The following is a 19993-nucleotide window of genomic DNA, read 5'->3' as shown; positions in this document are numbered from 1 at the left end:
GCGCAATTCGGTTGGCTGTGAGCCCTGCTTATCAAATCTATTCGCAGCTGCTATTGGTTCTCTTGGCTTGTCCCGCCCACCAAAAGTCCGGTCATTCAAACCCGCCCTCCCCGCCCCTTCTAGTAGCTGGGGCGGGGCAACGCAGTGACGCTACGGGGACAAGCGAGTAGTTTCTACCCAGCAACTAAGTACGTTGGTCAGGAGGCGGTTTGTTATTGGACAGAACACAGGGGACTGCACCACGGAGCGAAGTTAACCCACCGGGGACAGGGCAGAAAGTAATAAAGCTAGGGGCAAAGAGCAGCGAGGAGGGAAGGCGGAAGAGATGGCGGAGGAGAGAAGTCTCCGTTTCCTGCCGACGAGCCTACAGAATGTCATCTTCCGTGAAGAAGATTCCTCGCTCGCCTGGCTTAGCGCAGTCCTGCGCATGCGAGCCATAGAACGGTTGTTTAATCCCTATGGAGTGGGGCTGCGCTACCTCTCTCATCAAACGCGCTGTGTTCTTTCCTGTGGCTGTTTATAAGCCGGCCGCAAATCTGAACTTCCCAGTGTCAGTTGGGTCAGCATGTTTAAAAAAGCCAGTTTGTGAGGGCTGTGTGTGTCCTGTGTTGAAATTGAGCAGCTTTTCGTCTCAGCCTGGGTCAGCATTTGACCTGTTAACACTTTCCTCCAGTTCGTAGTTCCTGCTTTTGACTATGTTACTGTTGTTTTCCTGGTGCGAGTTATCTTCTAAATAACCAGTTTTCTAGTTACTTTATTCTCAATATCTCAGCACTTTGTCCTTTTATTCCTCTTTGTGTAGTCTTTAATGCTGCAGTAGGTTGGTTCCTGCAATTATTTGATACTCTTAAAATATTTTTCCTAAAATCTCCTGTGACTATTCTTAAACTATGTTTATTCCCTATTCTTAATCTTTAAGCTGATCTCCTGCCTTACTTAAGCAGCCCAAATCAAACTTCGTGGGTTTGGGATACAGATGAAGAAGCTGATTGTGCAGCTTCCTGATTTTCCCTTTCCCATCGCTCTGAAAGGTCTACCGCTGTTAGGAAGCATATCATTAATAACAAACAACACTTCTCAGGGTATAAACTTTGCTTTGCTATGCTTCAGGTTGTTTACTGTGGAGCAAGGGATCTGCTTACTATGAAAAGCAGTAAGTAAGCTTAGGAAGAAGAGAATAGTCAATCATGCATCTGTATTTGGGTTATAATATTGGACATTCCAAGAGCAGAGCTGGTTGAAAATAAAATTTTCCAAATTTTGTTTTAACCTCTGCCTGCTTAAAAGGCTTTTTTTCATCTTTTCTAGCATGAATGGCCCATTGTACATGTTTGTAACTATGTGCCATATCTGCCAGACGTATAGCCAGGCGTGCAAATAGCATAAAAATAGTACGTACCTTTCGCAAAATCAAAGGAGTCTTTTATGTGTGCATAGAAACGTTGTTTCTGTGATTAAATTATTAAAGGGTCTTCTTTAGCCTGAGTGGGCAGAGACTTTAATTGTGGATGATGACTATAGTAAAGTGTAGTGATGGAGTCACTACTAGGGGTTCCTGCAAAAAAGGAAAAGAAAAATTAATCCCAGATCATCTTATTGCTTTCACCATTTTCTCTTTCCATTCCTGAATCCTCCATCACATAAACCAGTTGTGTGGTTATTGATGTTCTCCATCACTTATGTCTAAATAGCTTACAGCCTTTTTCATCTTTTCCTTCCACTCCATCCTCTGAGAAATTCACCTGTCTCTGTGTTGTTCCATTTTTGCAATCTTTGCATTATCCTTTGTTGTCTATTTGTAATATTGTCCCAGTTTACTGACAGGTCTGTATGTGGAGGCTTTGAGGCTCCATTATTATGTACTTGAGATTTATTGATCGTGGCTGTAATGTAGTAGTATCCATCAGCATTTACTGAGGTCTCAAACATCTCTACCATTTTACACTGGGATCACTGTAATAGAAGACGTAGATTATGTCGGAGGTAAGAATTTCATTGCTTTTGAAAAATTCTGCTTGGAATTTCGTAATCTTTCTGCTGCTACTTTCCTATCTACTTACCTTGGTCTTTAGTCTCATTCTCTCATTTCCCACTTACCTCCCGATGCACTTGCATGTAGAGCTCTTAATGGGCTATGTCCTCTCTATTTCTGCTACCATTTTGCCCCACACCTCAAAATCGATCTTTTCCCCTGCCTGACTTCTCATAGGTAAAAGTTGTTCCCTTACCGGCATTGACAGTGATAGATTAAGGATGGAATTTCTTATCTACACCTTGTAATCCAAGCAGAATCACCGTCTGCTGTTAGCAGTCCGCAGGGGTTGCTGCTGAATAAATTGGAATACTGGTAGCTGTGCTCACTGAAGCTTCTTTCATCTTGAGGACGTGAGAAAGAGAGGGGAAGAGAAACCTTGTGGTTTAAAAAAAACCAGAAAAACAACAGCAGCGGATGATGTCCTTACCCTAGAGAAGTGTTTGTTAGGTTAAATCCTGCATTTACCAGCTAGGGAGAAATAGAGGACTCTTTTTTTTTATTATTATTATTCACACATTGTATTTCTTCCTCAAATAAAGCAATATTCCTATGAGTGGGAAGTGCCCCTTCTCTGATGTGAGCAGGATGAGTTGCCCTGACAGCCACAAGACCCTGAAATTTGAAGTCACGTTCCTTTAGGCAACAAAACAATTCCTTTAGACAAAAAGTCACAAAACAGCAGATAAACTGCACGTGTCTATGTGCAGCTTGCATTTCATCAGGCTACAGAAGGCAGCGGTGGTGGAACTGCAGCTCCAGGAGGATGGGAAGGAATTTTGTAAGCAAAGTAAGGCTTTACAATGAGGATTAAACCAAGGTCAGTCTTTTAGATTGAAGTGTAGCTTGTGCTTCAGATTGTCAGGCACTGTGCAGTTCACTTCATTGTCTCCTTCATAACACATACCTGTTAAAAAGTGATCTTTGTGGGACATAATTCATTAATATTCCCAGGACTTGGTCTTATAGCTATAGATATGTATAATTCTGGATGCATTCAGAGTTGAGCAGATTACAACCTGTAAATTGAATGTGCTGCTTAATAAAGGCTACTGAGGAAGTAATGTAGCCTTCCTTGGAGTAAGCAATGCTTCTCAGGAGGGCATTATTGTTGAGGAAAGGAATTAGACTCTTCTATAAGAAACCTCTTAAATAAAAAGTGTTTCATCAGCTCTTTTTTTTAAATCTTCCATTACTGAAGGGAAACTGAGGAACAAAACACCACCAGAAATATCTTGCAAATGGATAAATACGCAGAGCTCATGCAACTTTTAAAATCTGTGTAGCTGACAGAATTGACTGAGTGTTTACTGACATGTCTGAAGAGCTTTGAAAACGGCAAGAACGGATGTGTAAATTTTATTGTAGCTTTCCATTCTTTACACTTTACCCACGCATTAGAATAAATAGAAACTTCATCTATTTTGAGGGCTTCTTCATTTGCCACCCCCAAAAATTGCCTTTTGTTTCTCTTCAGAGTGGGGCTATTAGCACAGAAGTATGAATTTGGATGCTTTCTATGTCACTATTGAGAACAGCATCATTGTTCTAGGCCTTGAGATTTTGCTCTTTTGCGGTAGGGACTGAGACACAGATAGGAAGGGTTTTTGGCTGAGACTCGGTGCACTGAAATGTAAGATGATTATGGAATGGTTGAATCAGCCAAAGGATTTGTTGGCAGTTACAACAGCGCTTCTGACTGATCTGGCATATCTGTCATTTGTTTCTGATCTGCTACACTGGGAAACTGGAAGCTAGACATTAATGGTAGTTGTGGCATCAGTGAAAAGTGGTAAATCATTAGATGTTGGGTGGGTACCTCTACAAGGCTGTAAACTTGGTGTGAGTATGCTAATTGTAGCTGTTATGTCCTCTCTTCCGATGAATATGGAATGAGGGATGGATTTCTCAAGGATACATTCAAATCCACAAGGGTAAAGATAAGGAGAATTTGGGGGGAATAATTATTCTGCATATGTCTGGGAAAATTCCAGCTTGAATCTTTGTTCTTGCACAAGGAAAAGCTCTGTGAACAAAACCTAAATATTTATGTAGTTTTTTAGCAATATACTCTAAAGCATTAGATGTGGGCAGTTGATCAGGATCTGGAACTTCATACAGCAGGTCTTACCATTGTATAGATCTCTCTGTGGGGGAGTATCTGTGACAGACTGAGGACTTGCTGTGGCCTTGTGTGTGGCCTGAACCTTTCTCAGCTATTATTGGAGCAATCATTGTCATGCTCTTTTGCCCAGTCGTGCATAGGGTGATTGGATGCTGATAAGTGAGCGTTAAGTATGCTTCTGCATCACAGGGAAGGGGTTAATCTGTCAAATACAGAATATATGAATACATGACATCTTTAAATGAGCTACCCATAATTCCAGCATGCCAGTCATTATGTGGTGATGATGGCTATGATAGCAGCTGGGAATCTTTTTTTGGATCTCTAGCTGCTGTCTGCTGAGAAAGCAGCTGCTAGGTTTACACTAATGCTATATCTTATATTAAAAACTCGAAGACAGACTGCATTCAAGTAATGAGATTTATTAACAAAATAAAAGGTTATGTTTTGGTTTATATTCTGTTTATGCTTTTGGGGATTGAATGTTCAAGGTTTTTATCTGCAGGCATGACAGCTAGAATGTTTCTTCCCCTTGCTGAAAACTGAGTGGCAGCCATGTGACTGCAGGACCCAGAGGTTTAATGGAGGAAGGAGAAGAGAAATATTTAAGACTCTTAATTAATTTTCAGGAGTTCACAACACTCTGTTTTCTGTCATCTCTGCGTCTCTAACAGGTTAATTTTTAGGCACAAACTTTTTACCTTATCCATGTCCTTTCTTTTCAAGGTCAATTTATTATAATGATTTATATTATGAGCAGTTGACATCTGGGCTACACAGTGAATTTATAAAAATTATGAACGAGAAGGATCCTGAGCTTGTAAAAATAGGATGCAGTCAAGAAAAAAAAGTTAGGTGGAGCCTTTCACTATTATGTGTTCTGTGTTTTGCATTCAAGAGACTAGATAAAATTTCAGATTAATTTTGACCTATCAGGCTTTCAGTGAGAAATAATTTAAGTTCTATGGTATCAGTTATGTTCCTTCAGAGCATTCAAAATGAAGATACTTCTGAACACTAGGATCCTCAACAGGCCAAAAAAGATGTAGGCTCATTAAATCTATGGGCAAATGTCTCTTAAGGCTCCTCTGCTTTGCTAAGAAGGCTATCACGTGTGAACAAGAAAGTTAATACATGCAGAGGGGAACAGAAAAGCACTGGCTGTGGTAATGGCGATTGTTACAGAACGTAATTGAACACTGACTGCAGCAAAGCTAAAAGGAGACTTGCATTACAATGACATAAAATCTTTATTTTTTCCCCTAACCTCTGATTTCAGCTGTCTGACTAAGAGCAGGTGCTGGGCAATAGCTCAATTTCAACAACCCACTGCAGCTGAAAGAGTAGATGCGATTGTGCTGTATCCAGCAAAATTGAAAATTACTTTAAGGGGTGGGGGGGGGGAAATGCAAATGTTTTAAGACAGAAAATCTTTATTCATCTGCAGAAGGAAGCATAAAATTAGCAGAGCCACATAATTCTTATGCCTCTTTATATTAAAGCAGTAAGAAGTGCTTGATAATTTGCTATTACCTATATATTTTCGTATCTTTCTAGTGATGCATTTTTTTCAACTGCGCTGCATTCTGAAGATACAGCAAATTGAGTTTGTTTAGGGGTAAAATGATAGAGTTCTGAAAAACCTTCCAGGCAACGTTTCCAAAACCTGAAAATGCCTCTGAAGCATTTGGGTTTTCAGCAACCCGTGGACATTCCCTCCAGTAATCAATGGTTAAGCATTTGTCCTCTGGTCCTGTGCTTCTTAATGACCTGTCAAGAAACTCTAGGGGCAAAGCTGGAATTAACAGAGAGTTACCGTGTTCTTACCACTTGAAGGCCCAAGTACCCATTTGTAATGCCAGCGTGGTGCCACTGTAACACCAGGGAAACCGACTGCAGTTTTGTACATAAATCATTACTTGCTTAGTGAGCATCTCCTAGAATTAATAACTGTTGTTGCAATAAGAGCTGGACATTCTGATTCAGACACTTGACAAGATGCTTTCATTGGGTTTTTCCTGGGTGGAAGGCCAAAAGAATTTATGAAGAAAATATCTTTTCTAGCTGCATGTTCCATGGGCTTTAGTAAGTGCCTTCCAGTATTTTTATCTGGCTCTTCTGATCCATTTGTTGTTGTAGCTGTTGCAGTCCCTTCTATTTTTTTTCTGGTAGCTGGAGAATCGCAGAATCATAGAATCACAGAATGGATTGGAAAGGACCTTAAGATCTTTTAGTTCCAACCCCCTCCCACGGGCAGGGACACCTCACACTAGACTGTGTCACCCAGGGCTCTGTCCCACCTGGCCTTGAACACTGCCAGGAATGCCATTTACCACTTCTTTGGGCAACCTATTCCAGTGCCTCACCACCCTCACAGTAAAGAACTTCTTCCTTATACCTAACCTGAACTTCCTCTGTTTTAATTTGAACCCGTTCCCCCTTGTCCTGTCTCTACAGTCCCTGATGAAGAGTCCCTCTCCAGAAGGGACTCTAGTATCTGTGTTTATGTTAACTTCTGTCTTTAAAAGTGTATGAACCTCCGTTAAACTTTGTTACTTCTTTGACCATAAGAGCACTGACCGCAAATGCACTTCTTCTTTGTGGAGTAATTCTCCCACATTAGGAGATCCTACAGTCTCAGAAAGTTTTGACTTTTTGACCTTTCATGCATACAGTTAACCCCCTTTAGGCACATTTGGCTTCACTGTCTCTTTATTAGGAGAAAAGTTGTTTTAAATGTTGAAGCTCTAGAGAATGTTGGGATTTCTAAAATGTGTGCTTCTCAGGAAAAGGGAATCTGCTAAAATACTTTGTCAGAATGAAGGTGCAGCAGCTCAGGTTCAAGCACGTCATCAGCAAGGATAGAGTCCAGCACATGGGGGAGGTATTTTCATCACGGGCATTTGCTAAAGCCTGTGCTCTGGTACCTGTGTTACCCATGGCCCCTGGGTGGTGGTAGAACAAGAATACCAGCATATACTTTAACCACAGCTGAATTTTGGTGTGTTAACACATGCCATAGAAATTTCTATATAAATAAGCTTCTCTTTCATTTGCAAATTCATTTATATGAATGATACAAATTTCTCTTTCGTTTGCAATTCATTTATAAATAAAAGAATGACAAATGAAACAGAAATTGACCACTTTAAATGTCAATCTGAGATTATAGAGTCAAATTAAGTTCTTTTATGTTTTACGCTCATTAACACAAATTTTGTGGGCTAATTTGTGGATTCAGTGAACCTTGTATAAATTCATAATCTTGGATGTTATTTTGGTGAGTCAAAACTTCGTACAATGCCGCAGTTTTTAATTCCAGAACAATATTAACTCTGTTTTGGGCAGAGTATTGTTAATATTTAGATCCTGTGGCACAGAGGCTTTGACAGACTATGTGTGTGTTGTTGGAAAGGAGCACATGAACTGCATTGCCAGTCTTCAGAAGTATTTAGAAATGAGGTAGAAGTGTCTTTACTTCCCTCCTCCCCCAAAGATGCAAAGTCAAGAAAGGCAACAGAAGAAAACAAGCAAGCTTTGCTTTGAAGAAGTGAATGAAGTGTGGGAGCAATCATAGAACATTGGGCAGTATTGAGCTCAGGGCCGGTGGGTAGACTGTAAATATAAATCCTAGCTCAGCTTCTGCAAAGCGAACAGGTGTTACAGCCTCCAGTCCATTGATTCCCAAAATAAGACATGTGGAAAACTGCTGATCCATGAAACTCCATTAAGAACTTGGCAGGACCCTTAAAGCATAAACAATTATGATTTTTTTGTGATTGTTTGGTGATGGTAAATGGTGATTGGAGAAGTTTTAAGAGTTGGTGATGGTCTGTTGGTACAAACCCTTTCTTAAAATGCTGATGCCATTTGTCAGGAAATGATGATTTGCCTATGACATGAGGATTTGGCTCTTGTTTTTGAGGTGTAGCTGAGAGCAATCTGTGTTTCTTTCCTAGCAATATGTAATACCAATGAGAACAAGTAGTGACTTTTTTCATAGGAGTAAACATAACTTCCATATCTTAAATCATCGAGTTGTGTCTTGTTGCAGACCATTGGCAATGAATCCAAGGAAAGGATGTGTATTGATTATTTAATATTTTGTCATCAACATGATGGCTGGAGTTGGGTTTTTTTCATAACTTCTATTATAACAGGGAAAAAATGTGGAATACTTGCTGTTCAGGAAAAAAAGATGTAAGAAGCCAATTAAGAAATTTAAGGTTAATGTTCGTTGAGGAAGCTTTTTGCACCCTTGCTTACGCATGAGAAAATTCAAACATATAGCAGTTGCATATTTGAATAAACTGAGCAAATGCTTGTTTAGAATGTCAGGTACTCTTATCATGAAAAGTAACAATGGTATGTTGAAGGTCTTTCTACCCCTTGGAACTTTTTTAGTTTGAAATGAAAGGATATTTCTTTTCATCTTATCCATTCCTATAGAGCTGAAAAATTTCAGGCCGGGTCGGTCACTCAGTGTTGCTTTTTCAGGAATGACTGAGGGAATAACATGAGGAAAGACTGATAAGGGAATTGTTGGGGTCTTCGGACTTTTATGACAGTAAAATATCCCTGTTAATGTTGCTGTAACTTATTGATTTCACCTAATACGCTATAAAAAAATATGATTTAGACTCATTAATGTCAGTGTGGTTTTTCTTTCTTGCTTTTTGTTCTATTGTGCTTTTGTTGTAAAATTTCAGCTTACATGCTATCTAGTGAAGAATTAAAATATAAATCCTTGCAGATTCAAAGACTAGGAAGAGACTATAAAAGCCTTTCTTTATATAGCAATTTTTAGGTTGATTCTGTGGGCTGGAGCACCTCCTGCGTGAAGACAAGCTGAGAAAGTTGGGATTGTTCAGGCTGGAGAAGAGAAACTGCGCGGAGATCTCAGAACAGCCTTCCAGTATCTGAAGGTGGCCTACAAGGATGCAGAGAGGGAATCTTCATCAGGGGCTGTAGTGATAGGACAAGGAGGAATGGGTTCAGACTGAAGCAGGGGAAGTTCAGGTTGGATGTAAGGAAGAAGTTCTTTACTGTGAGTATGGTGAGGCACTGGAACAGGCTGCCCAATCCTGCTGGATGCTCCATTCCTGGTCTAGTGTGAGGTGCCCGTGCTCATGGCAGGGGGTTGGAACTAGATGATCTTAAAGTCCTTTACAACCCAAACCATTCTGTGAATCTATGGTTCTATAATTCATGATACATCAATGGGTGGGTTCCTAATGGTTTTTTTCCTGTAGCCCAGTATGCTCTTGTAATTACGCTTTATTGCCACGTGAGGTCAGCAGCTGCCGAGAGAAAAAAAACCACAACAAACCGGGCAATAAATCGCTTCATTGCAGTCCGTTTTCATTTGCTTTATTTAGAATAGTTAGAAATCAATACATTCTTCAGATCCGTATATACATTGTGCAAAACCAAAGGATTTCTTTTGAAAGCACAGCAGCTTTAGCAAAGAAAGTCTTCCTCGTGAGTTACTACAGAGTGAAAATTTAGAACAGCTTTAGGGAGTGGTTATTGGCTTCCCGAGTAGCACTGGGTAATTGCTGTGGCAGAGAATACTGTTCTGTACAATGTGATGGTGACAAGGTTTCAGCATTATTTTCTTATTTTTCTTTTAAATACTAAATCAGCGATAATAAATGTGAGTGGAATAAGGTAGTATTGCTGCAGGGAATAGTTTGGAATCCAGAAATGGCAACTGCCCTTCCTTTTTCTTGCAGTAGTAATCAATGTTCTGTCAAGATGTGGGGAAGATGTTAAAAAAAAAAAAAGAAAAAAAAAAGATAAAAAGCATGAGCTTGGTGCCAAAGTTACTAGACAGGATTTGAGATACAAGTGTCTTGCTCTTGGCTCTGTCATAGCCTTACTGTTGGCTAGTCATTTCCTTAGCTCGAGTCTCAGGTTTGTATGTGTAACTCAAAGGAAAAGATATTCACTTCTTTAGTAAAGTATCTGAAGAAATGTTTTTTGATGGGATTTTTATATACTATTTTAACAGTGAGAGTATCAACAGCAATATCACACCGGAATCTTGGTGGCCCCCTTCCTGATATTCATACTGTTGTCCTTGTGTGTATTCTGTTCTTCCTGTCCTAGATAGTTGTGTAACATTGATAGTAAGCATATCCTGTGTTTCAGAAACGACCGCTTTTTAATACTTTATAGAGTTATCCCCATGCATGATTGGCACCAACTGATATTCCTGTCAAACCTTTTATCCAAAAATCCCCCTGCACCAGGCAAATTTAACAAATGATACAGACAAGGATCAATTTACTGATCACCAAAATGCAGCATGGGAGATGTAGGTTAAATATTAGGAAATACTTTTTAGCTATAACACTGATTAAGTCGAAAGAACAAACTGCCAAATGAAGTTGGGTAATTGCCATCACTAGAGATTTTCCATCACTAGAGATTTTCCAGGCTATGAGTATGCATCCATTTAGCAGGGATGGCTTAAAAATAATGCAGTCAGTTTTGCCACAGTTCAGAATTTGGGCTGAATGACTCATTATATGCATGTTTTATCCCAAAAATTGGCTTTTATTTCTTCCTACTTTACCCTAGCAAGGGATAAAGCTGCAGGGATGTCAGCAAAAAAGAGTAAAATTTTCTCTCAGCGTGTGCCAAACGTACATGAAATAAGAAACAAGTTATAGTGAGAGAGAATAAAGCCCAGATTGATGTGACCTTTATTATTTTAACAGTGTCTTTCAGCACAATTACAGAGTTGCAGGATTGCAGAGAACAGAGCTGGAGTATAAAATAACATAAATAAATAGAACAGGAGCCAAAGCAGCCAGCAGGAGGTGGTTGGAATTGGGCAGTGAAGGATGGGTGAAGGGTTTGCATTGGTCAAAGCCTTTATGATTCAGCCACCATAGTTGCAAATTCTGGAGAAAGGAAACATTTAAAAAAAACATTAAAAAAATCAAAATGTAAAGAAGGAGGAAGCATATTACAATGATTACAGAGTCAGTGGTGTAGCAGAAACATCACAATAATGGAAGAACAAAGAAATCTCGGTTAGTTTAAGGGAAAGTATGACTTGGGAAATCTTACAGTGAAATGAAGGGTTTTTTTAAGGGTAAGAGAGAAATGCTATACGTGCCAGACTGTCAAGACTGTCCACCGCTATTCATCTGAAGAACTTGATTAGCTCCCTGTTATTCCTTTGTAAATCTCAATGGGATGAAGGCAAGAGCTAGAAATTTAATTTCACAGTGCGATAAATTTCCTTTATATCAGAGTTTGGCAAAGAGACTCATTAACGGGTCTTTCAGAGTATTTGTGTCCCTATATTATAAATATATTACATTTTAACTCAATTTTGTACCAGCAAATTGACTGGAAATGGCAGATTACAGAAACAGAAAGCTCACACCAACCCATCTTGACCACACTGGTGATAATGAGAAAAATCCTTGTGATCTCAGAGGGACAGGATTTTACCCTGTGGCTTTTATTAGTGTTACATCAATAATATTTACATAAATATATCTATCTTCAGTTTGGGTTTATTTTATGCTTTGGTGTATATAGTGTTGTTCATTGGGGTGATAAAGCATGGAAAAGGCATGTTTGTATCCTGGTGAATAGCTGCCTGGCATACCGTGCTCTATATACTGCATTACTCCAGAAGGTTACAATTCCCAACTCCATCTAACCTTGGAACAGTCACACATGAGAATACCTTGCACAGTTTTTTTTGTGTGCCTCAGAGCTTGAAAAATGACAGACTGGAGGGAATCCCAAGAAGGGCAACAAAGATGATAAAAGGATTAGAGGGTATACAGAGAGAGTGGTTTATGGGTTTAACATAATCAGCTGAGAGGAACATGACAAATAGGGGAGGCAGTCATCTGTAAAGGCTCAAAAGAAAATTATTGAAGTTTGACATAATGAAGAGTAATGTCTTGCAACTAAAAAAGATAGAAAATGAAAATTAGGCATTTGAAGAACATTCTAATGTTCAGTTGAAAAATGCTAAACTCTAAACAAGTGAGATCTTCACTGACTGGTGTGTGCAAACTGGGTAGCACTTTTGATGATGTTGCCAAACGCTGACAAACCAGAGTAAGACATAAAAATGTCAGTGGGTTTAAATTAAATCCAAATCTATCCATCATTTTGAAAGATGTAAATCCAAGTTAGGATTAGTGATGCAGATTACTTAACACAGAACGTGTCTAAATCCTGTACACAGTGGGTACAGAGACTGAAAATGTTGCAAACTGAATTTAAGAGATAAAATAAAGTGCTTGTGATAGAAACCCAGACTGTTCTGCACAGAAAAGGAAACAGGCTATGATTATTAAATCACGGTGTGAATAAATTGTGCAGAGAGAAACATGAACTGCAATGGATGAAGCTTTTCCAAAAAGGAAAACTACACAGATTCTATTAGAACAAGCTGTCATACTTGCTACAGCTGAATTAAATCCTTTTTATAATAATTTGCATCTGTGGAATATATTTGGAAAAGGTTATTCAGACTTGCAGCCAAATATTTTCTGTAATACATCATGATAGTGATATTATCACTTAATGGCAATATATTTCATGGGTACTTCCTGATAGCCAGCAAACCATAAAATACTCCTTCATGGATAACTGCTGTCTGCTTTAAGGGTTTCCCAGGTTTTTCAATATACTTGAAATATTTCAAAGATGTTCCAGTTGAATAATCTTATACAGTAGTTCACTATTGGTTTTCATATAAAGGTTAACCCAACCACAGATGGCTTGTGGAGGCATTGTTACCAAGTGTACTCTTATATGGAAAATATATATTCTGAGATATGACACTGTATCTTAGCCCCTGCCTATTGGACGTTCTTGTAAATATTTACTGCCTCTGACAAGGGAGAGAATCCTTGGGACTGACTGCATCCTCCTTTCCAGTTGTAATCCTCCTTCCAAACAAAATTAAGTTCTATCTTTCTTTGCACAATTGATAGTGTTAAATTGCAAGGATTTAGACTATTTTGTCATGTAAAATAAGTTACTAGCTGTCTTATGTCAAAGCTCCAGTATAAAACAAGAAGATTCTTTTGATGTGTTCAGTACAGTTCGGTAACATATACCATCCTGATGCTTACCCTGTAATATTTTACTGAAATGACAGCTATAATTACAGAGTACATGTTGTAGGCTAATGATTTCTCTCATCAGAGTATGTTTTTTACATTATCAGTACAATAGCAAATCTGTTTAGTAAAATTCGGAAGTATTGACTTACATTATTTTAGAAGATACAGCAGCACAAAGAGGGATAACAAAAGGACTTTCAAAAGCTTTTTCTTCTTTGTTATGTCTTTTACATGTGGCAAGGGCATGACTTACCAGCTGCAATTCTGAATGCTTGGTGTCTCATTTTTACAATGTTTAAAGAAAATTTTTGAAATACTTTGAAATATTTGCAGAAGTTGAGCTGTATCAAGGAAAATATTTTGATTTACTAGGATAAAAATGTGGACTTGTTCTGTCTACAGTGCATGAACTTTGAAAATCCTTTATGTACTTTCTCAAGTCTAGTAGTACCATGAAACAGAAAGGCATGATGTGCATGTCCAGTGCTGACACACAAAATAGATTAAAAAACCCACTATGATTATTTTCTCTTCTTTCTTACAAATGTTCTCCTGAAGCTGACTGAGCAGCTTCAGCATCGCTTCCCAAGCTAATCTGCAAGCTAATGTTTGTAGTTTTCTTAGGTAACTTGGCCTTGACCTGCATGGTTGTTTTTCACATTTGTCATCTTTTGTTCATATCAGTGAAAGACGGAAGGGTCTTAACATCAGACGGAAGATGATAATGTCTTATATGAACAGTTTTCAACTGTTTGAAACTGGGAGATCAGCCACAAATTACAAATCTTGACTGGACAGGAGGTAACCTCAAGAAACTATTTCCGAACTGAATGGTCTTGCAGGAATGATGAAAGGTATAAAGCAGGAGACCCGAGAGACAATTTGTAACATGTAACCCTAACTGGAAGAAGTCTGATTAGGTTGGGATTAACAGTTGTGAAGAAAAATCTGAGAAAGATGGCTCTGTGGTGTTAAAAATCCAGGAAGATTGGGTCTTACAACTGCTATGGGCTCCTGAGGGGTGCTGCATATGGGCATTCAAGGGCCATCTAGTGAATTAACATTAATCCCTGTGAAAGGCTGCATCATTTAGGCTGTAATAATTTAGTGATGTTAGGAAGCTGACCTCTGAAACAAGGGGTAAAAGTGATGCCTGACAATTCAGTTACAGGCAAACAAACAAATGGCTTGCAACAGAAATACAGCATTGCAATACTGAATATGTGTGACGTACATTTGTGACTTTACATTTTATTTACATAGGCAGTTATAATCTGGAATTGGATTTCTGAACCAAAGGAAAAGCTGGAAAATGTCTGTCATCCTCATCCTTTGGTCACAGCCCCAGCTGTGAATTTTTTGCATGTATTTCAAGCCTTTCCACTGTCACAATTTCCTGTTAAAGCCAAATTTAAGAAAGGGAAAAATTAAAACATACCAATGATGTTGTACAGTAGGGCTATGTACCAGGCCAGAAGAAGCAAATAAAAGAAGCCTTTCATTCTCTTTTCATTATTGGTTATAAATTCAGTGTAATTCCAGTTCAAAGTTAAGGAAGGGTAAAACTTGCAGACGAAAGAACTTGCTTTATTACAACGTACTGGCTTTCAGGCGTTGTTTCAACTTTAAAAAGTCATGGTCAATCTTAAATAAAAAAGTTAATGCTGTATTCTCTTGTAAAAGCCAAAATCGTTCTGCAATATAGTCCTTGTATTCCAATCAATACTGCTTTTGTTTTGCAGCCTTCCGGGAATAACTGAAAATATATGTGATGTGAGGCTGGGGGATCAGCTCTAAGCTTACTTACCTGAGCCAAGTTTTTGTCTGAAAAATCTCGCCCACTGATTTTAGTACTGCTGCCACTAATTTTAATGGGAATAAGGAGGACCCATATAATTAAAGCATGTGAAATTTCAAATGGTGACACGCTCATCAGGTTCAGTAGCACTGCTGAAGTTTAGCAGGAACTTCCCCTAGGTGCTTCACAATCGCACTTCTGCGACCATGATAGAATCATGATCTGAGAAATCAAAGGCTTTTGTCTAGAAAAAGGGCCATAGTCATGGTATGGCAGGGTGCTACAAACAGGCAGATATGTATGACTAATATGTCAGTGGCTGATTTTGTGTCATTTTTTCAGCTTCTGAGTGAGGAGACTATGTTAGTTAATCATATTTTGCTTTTTATCCCTTTTTTAATTGCTTTTTTTTTTTTTTTTGGAGACAACTTTTTTTTTTTTTTTTACAAATCCCAGAGACTGAGTGACACAGAGAGATAGGAGTGGTTTAAGTATTTTTTAGATTTCAACCTAGCATGTGGCTTATCAGTATTGCAAAAACTCAGCAATCGCCTGCTGTCTAGGTGATTTAGTACCCTGGCCACCGACTTCTGCTACTATCTCCTGCAATGAGGAAAAATTTAATTCAGAAACTCATCTCTTCATGTCTCTCCCAGTGTGTCTCAGGGATACAGAAAGAGAAAAAAGGAGAAAATTTGCATGTGGGCTAATTTGATTCATCCCAAGGGGGAATAGAAAACAGTCATTTCTAAGCAATGCTATAAAAGGAAAAGTTGTTTTTTCTTATACTCCTCATATTTAGTAAAGCAGAGTGACAAGCTTTCTTAGCTGTGAAGACCCACCTAAACGCTAGCCAAAGCTGGATGGAAATTCTGTAGCAGACTGACTGCACTTTGAATTTTGAAAGCATTGCTTTGTGAAGTCGTGCATTACTTTCCTATGTGCTCTTCATCAAGCAGAAATGCTGGTACTCAGCTCTTTTTCTTTCAAAGTTTTATATTCAAGCCTGGGTCTTTGAACTCTCAGTGTCCTGATCCTCAATCCACTTGAAATCTTAAACTCACTGAAGTTGCATCAGTCCTTAGCCCGGTGCTGTGGTTTAACTACATCTCGGTTTCTATGAACTGTTGCCCCCTCTAGTGTCAGAACTCAGCCCCTATTTTCCCTAAAGCAAGGAATGGCAAATGTAGCAGGGCTTGGTATTTCATTAAATCCAATTTGTGCCCTTCAGAAGGTCACAGCCCCCAGTGATTCCCAGATTTCCTCAGCTCTTGTACGTAAGAGTAATATTTCATTGTTACGGTCAAAGTTTACTCCTCTAATCACATACCATCTGCGCCAATTTTACCATCACCATCCTTATCTCCAGCAGCCAGAAGAGCCTTCGTTTCTTTGTCTGATAGGTCTCTTCCCTCTGGGGTAAAGCCCTTCAGTACAAACCTAAAGAGGGGGCATGGAAAAAAAGGAAAGTTGTGGTTCGGGGTTGTTTTTTTTCCCCAGAACAGTTTCATTTCATATTTATTTGTACCACCAATTTCATATGTGAGTTGGAATCCAGTGTTGACCTTCTCCAACATTCAGGACAAGTGCTTTGCTCTGAAACTGCATTTGACTGAAGAACTAGCAATAAGGTATTGATCATTCATAAAAGTTACAACTAGCTACCTCCAACACGCTTTAGACCATGTAGTAAGCAAACAACAGATTATTGCACACAAATGCTAGTTGGAAGATTGAACTGTATGCTTTTATCTAGAGTCTTGAAAAAAAACCCACCCAAAACCCCAGGAAATTAGACTCTTAAGGTGAGGCTATTTGAGAAAGGACATATCTTGACTTACTTTAATTCGTCCTCTTCGATGAAGCCACTTCGATCTTTATCAAGAATATGGAAAACCTTCTTCACATCTTCTGGGCTTTTCTTTTTCAGTCCTACCATCTCGAAAAACTTCTTGTAGTTAAACGATTCAGCAGCTATAGGAGATGAAAAGCCAGAGGGCTGCTTAGAAAAACCATTGAGACATACATTAGTACATACCCGTGGTTTCCTTCCACACTCCTGCGTGTCCTACCCTGGGAGGCACAGTTGAGCCTGGCTGTGTAGGAGCTCCATGTATGCCCTGTAATCAATTCTCCATGCTTCACAGACGCTAATTGTAATAAACAGAGGGGGAGAGGGACAGTGCCTGCTCTTTGCAGAGGAAGAGCTGAGCTACAGAGGGATGGAGACTTTGCCCAAGGTCACACAGGAAGTCTGTGGTAGAGTTGGGAGCTGAAGCCTACCCTGCTTGGTCTCATTTCAGTGCCTTAACCCCCTTTTTTTTTGCTAAGTTTAATTCTAAAACAGTCATCTGAGAGCCGTCTCGGGGTATTACATGGCTGTCACTTTTTGACATTTCCACCCTTTAAAACATAAAAGCCCACTCTTGCTCAACCATGGAGCACTGACGGGAAGTGTTACAGAGCACATGGCTATTTCAGGGCTGTTTCGTTTTTCCTGAAGACTTATCAGAAATCGGTGTTGCTTTTGGACCGCTAAAGGTATGTACAGTGGTGGCTTGTAAGCTCAGGCACTGCAAGGGAGTGCTGTGCGCTATCCTGCCTGCGAGACCGTGTCAGAAACGATCTCCGGGGAGGAAGAGACAAAAAAGAATCAAAACAAACAAACAGAGCCCTTGAAATCGGAGCCGAGAGAAACGAGTTTACCTGCTCCACTTCTCCCGTCCTTTAACCGCACCCGCTTTTGTCCCACCCGGGTATCCTAACGACTGTGCTGGGGATTAGGAAGATGTAGATTGGAAACCCAGTACAGTGACCTCCAAAACGTGCTGCGGAGGGTTGTTTGGTTTTTTCCCCCTCCTTCTTCCCCATGCATCCTTATTCCGGACGCAGCTTTTCCTCTTACGTAAAATGAAGGAGGCTCAGTCCTTCGGGATCTGCTTGACTGAGACCTGTCATTAGTTGCTGCTAATTGCATCTGCTCCGGGACTTGGAGCTGGCCTCAGAACAATGGGAGCTAATGAGAAAACCAGCTGCCGGATGGAGCAAAGCGGTTTGCCGGTCCCTTCGACTCCGGGCTGCTGCGCTCAGCCGAGCTCGACGGGGTTTGCGCCTCCGTCCGCCCGGGAAGGTCACTGCACAGGGCAGGATGGAGGGAGGTGACTCCCCCGGTGCTGCGGTCGGCCAGGTAGTTTGGAGGGATAGGGAGAGAGAACGTGCATCCCGGAGCACGAGTTTTGGCGTTGCTTTAAGAGCAGCCTTGACTGCTGAATCTCTGAGGGGTTGCTGTCGGCTCAGGGCTGGTGGTGAATTAGAGGGGTAGGGAATATCGGGACCCGGAGTAGTCTGAGAGGCAAGTACGGACGGCTGGCAGCCATTCGTCCTGCAGAAAGCTTCTGCAGTCGAGTAGCGAGGGCTCTATCGTTGCCTTCTGCTCCATCCTAAAAAGCAAAGCCCACCCAGGGATCCCACATAGGACTTAAGAGCGAGTTCTTAGCTCCTTGCAGTGAGAAACTGCAGTTCTGTGATACCTGAAACTCAATTTCAGGGGTGAGTGGGAAGCTGCCGTCATCCATGGCTCACTTCCCTATCCCACAACAGGATATAATCCAGCCTGGTTTGCCGAGGTTTTTTTTTCCCTTTGAAAGTATCCCCTCGGTAGGAGCCTGTCCGCAGTTGCTGCTCACCTTCCTTTGAAATAGGTGTTTCAGCTCTGTAACGTGCAGGGCAACTTTGCTGAGGATGCAGCTCTGGACTTGATAAACGTGACAGGCTGTCACTGCACTTCTGAAACCCATCCTCGATTAGTATTTTGTTTAGAAATATCCTCTAATCTTCCCCAAGCTTAAAGAAATGCGCTGCTATAGGAAGCTGAAGAGAGGAAAAAGGAGAAAAGAGGAAATAAAAGAAAGAAAAAGAGGTACTCACCTGAAAAGGCTCCCACAGCCTTCTTGATGTCCTCAGCGTTGAGCACGTCAGTCATAGCCATCCTGCAACTGTTTGAACAGGGAGGCAAGTGCGAAAAGATTAAAAAGTGCTTTTCTCATCATTTCTGCTCATATGACCAAGCTGCAGTGCCGCGCGGGGATGGCACACCGAGAAGGGCTGGACCCGCGCCAGCTCCGTACCCCTGCGTGGCTGAGCGCCCAAACGTGGGCTGCCGCTCTCCCATTCGCAGAGCCCCACGTCGTCCGCGGACGCGGGGGGTTCGGCGCAAGAGAGGGCACGGGGATGGGCGCCTGTGCGGGGACCGGAGGGGGCAGGGGGTCGCTCCCTGCGAGATGGGAGCCTAAGCCTTACTGGAGCAGTGTCAGAGTCTGTCGTGATAGCGGCTGGAGAAAAGAGTTGTGCCAAGGTCAAGTCCTCGGTTGCGGTGGAAGAGTGCTGGTGCAGAGCAGAGGCTTTTCCTTTAGTAAGGCAGGGCGAGCTTTCCCGGTTATAGTCGGTGATGAGCAAGGAACTGCAGCATATGCCAAGCTTCAAGCTGCTCTTGAGGTCGGGAAGCAAATGTAGCGTAGCTTTTGAACATTCGCCTTACCGTTCGAACACTTTAAACATCTCCCCCTTCCTGCCTTCCCCCCTCCCCTTCACGCACACGTTCCTGTTAGACCTCGTTTCTTTCGGGCCAGTCCATATTAAGCATCATCCTCGCTGAATTAATTATCACATCCCTACGAATCCTACAGATCCTGTTTGTAATGCACAATATGCTGCAGAAGCCTCAGCAATGGGATACGGTGGAGCGAGACACGAGGTGACAAACGCGCTGGTGCGCAGCTCCCGAGCAGCGGTGGGCTCCTTAGGCGGGACCGGGCTCTTCCCGACATCGTCGAGGACGATTTCGGGATTGTAATGTGTTTTCTAGGGTTGTTTTCTCTCCAAGCAACTGTGCCCATTTTCCACAAGAAATATGGCCAATAGTCCAGCTA

At 40.9% G+C, this 19993-nt stretch overlaps 1 protein-coding gene and 1 long non-coding RNA gene across 5 annotated transcripts; both read right to left on the bottom strand.

Annotated features, from left to right (window-relative positions):
- Window positions 1-703: 703 nt before the first annotated feature.
- On the bottom strand, window positions 704-2514 carry LOC136007198 (uncharacterized). Its single transcript, XR_010609524.1, has 3 exons — window positions 2229-2514; window positions 1400-1555; window positions 704-828 (listed from the first exon to the last, which is right to left on the bottom strand). It is a non-coding gene; the product is annotated as an uncharacterized LOC136007198 (long non-coding RNA).
- A 6997-nt stretch (window positions 2515-9511) lies between these two features.
- PVALB (parvalbumin) lies at window positions 9512-19597 on the bottom strand. Of its 4 annotated transcripts, none has more exons than XM_065679082.1 (5): window positions 19365-19597; window positions 18993-19060; window positions 16907-17039; window positions 16396-16505; window positions 9512-9906 (listed from the first exon to the last, which is right to left on the bottom strand). In XM_065679082.1, the coding sequence occupies exons 2-5, from the start codon at window positions 19051-19053 to the stop codon at window positions 9899-9901; spliced, it is 312 nt and encodes a 103-aa protein (XP_065535154.1). In that variant the 5' UTR covers window positions 19054-19060; window positions 19365-19597; the 3' UTR covers window positions 9512-9898. The 4 variants fall into 4 exon arrangements, with proteins under 4 accessions (XP_065535154.1, XP_065535143.1, XP_065535140.1 ...); XM_065679071.1 differs by having other exon boundaries at window positions 9512-11068; window positions 19365-19596; XM_065679080.1 differs by lacking the exon at window positions 9512-9906 and adding an exon at window positions 11075-14663.
- Between the last annotated feature and the right edge of the window lie 396 nt (window positions 19598-19993).

Source organism: Lathamus discolor, chromosome 1 (genome assembly GCF_037157495.1).
Source record: "Lathamus discolor isolate bLatDis1 chromosome 1, bLatDis1.hap1, whole genome shotgun sequence".
Lineage (NCBI taxonomy): Eukaryota > Metazoa > Chordata > Aves > Psittaciformes > Psittacidae > Lathamus > Lathamus discolor.
The sequence above is the reverse complement of the archived record's forward strand: the minus strand, read 5'-3'. Positions and strand labels throughout refer to the sequence as shown.

Bases quoted from the DNA above. Each gene is read 5' to 3' on its own strand.
- PVALB (XM_065679071.1), bottom strand. From the start codon at position 19,053: ATGGCTATGACTGACGTGCTCAACGCTGAGGACATCAAGAAGGCTGTG. The intron at 16,506-16,906 runs GTAAGTCAAGAT...CCCCCTCTTTAG, and splicing joins ATCGAAGAGGACGAATTAAA to GTTTGTACTGAAGGGCTTTA. The intron at 11,069-16,395 runs GTATGTGATTAG...TCCTTTCTCCAG, and splicing joins TGGTAAAATTGGCGCAGATG to AATTTGCAACTATGGTGGCT.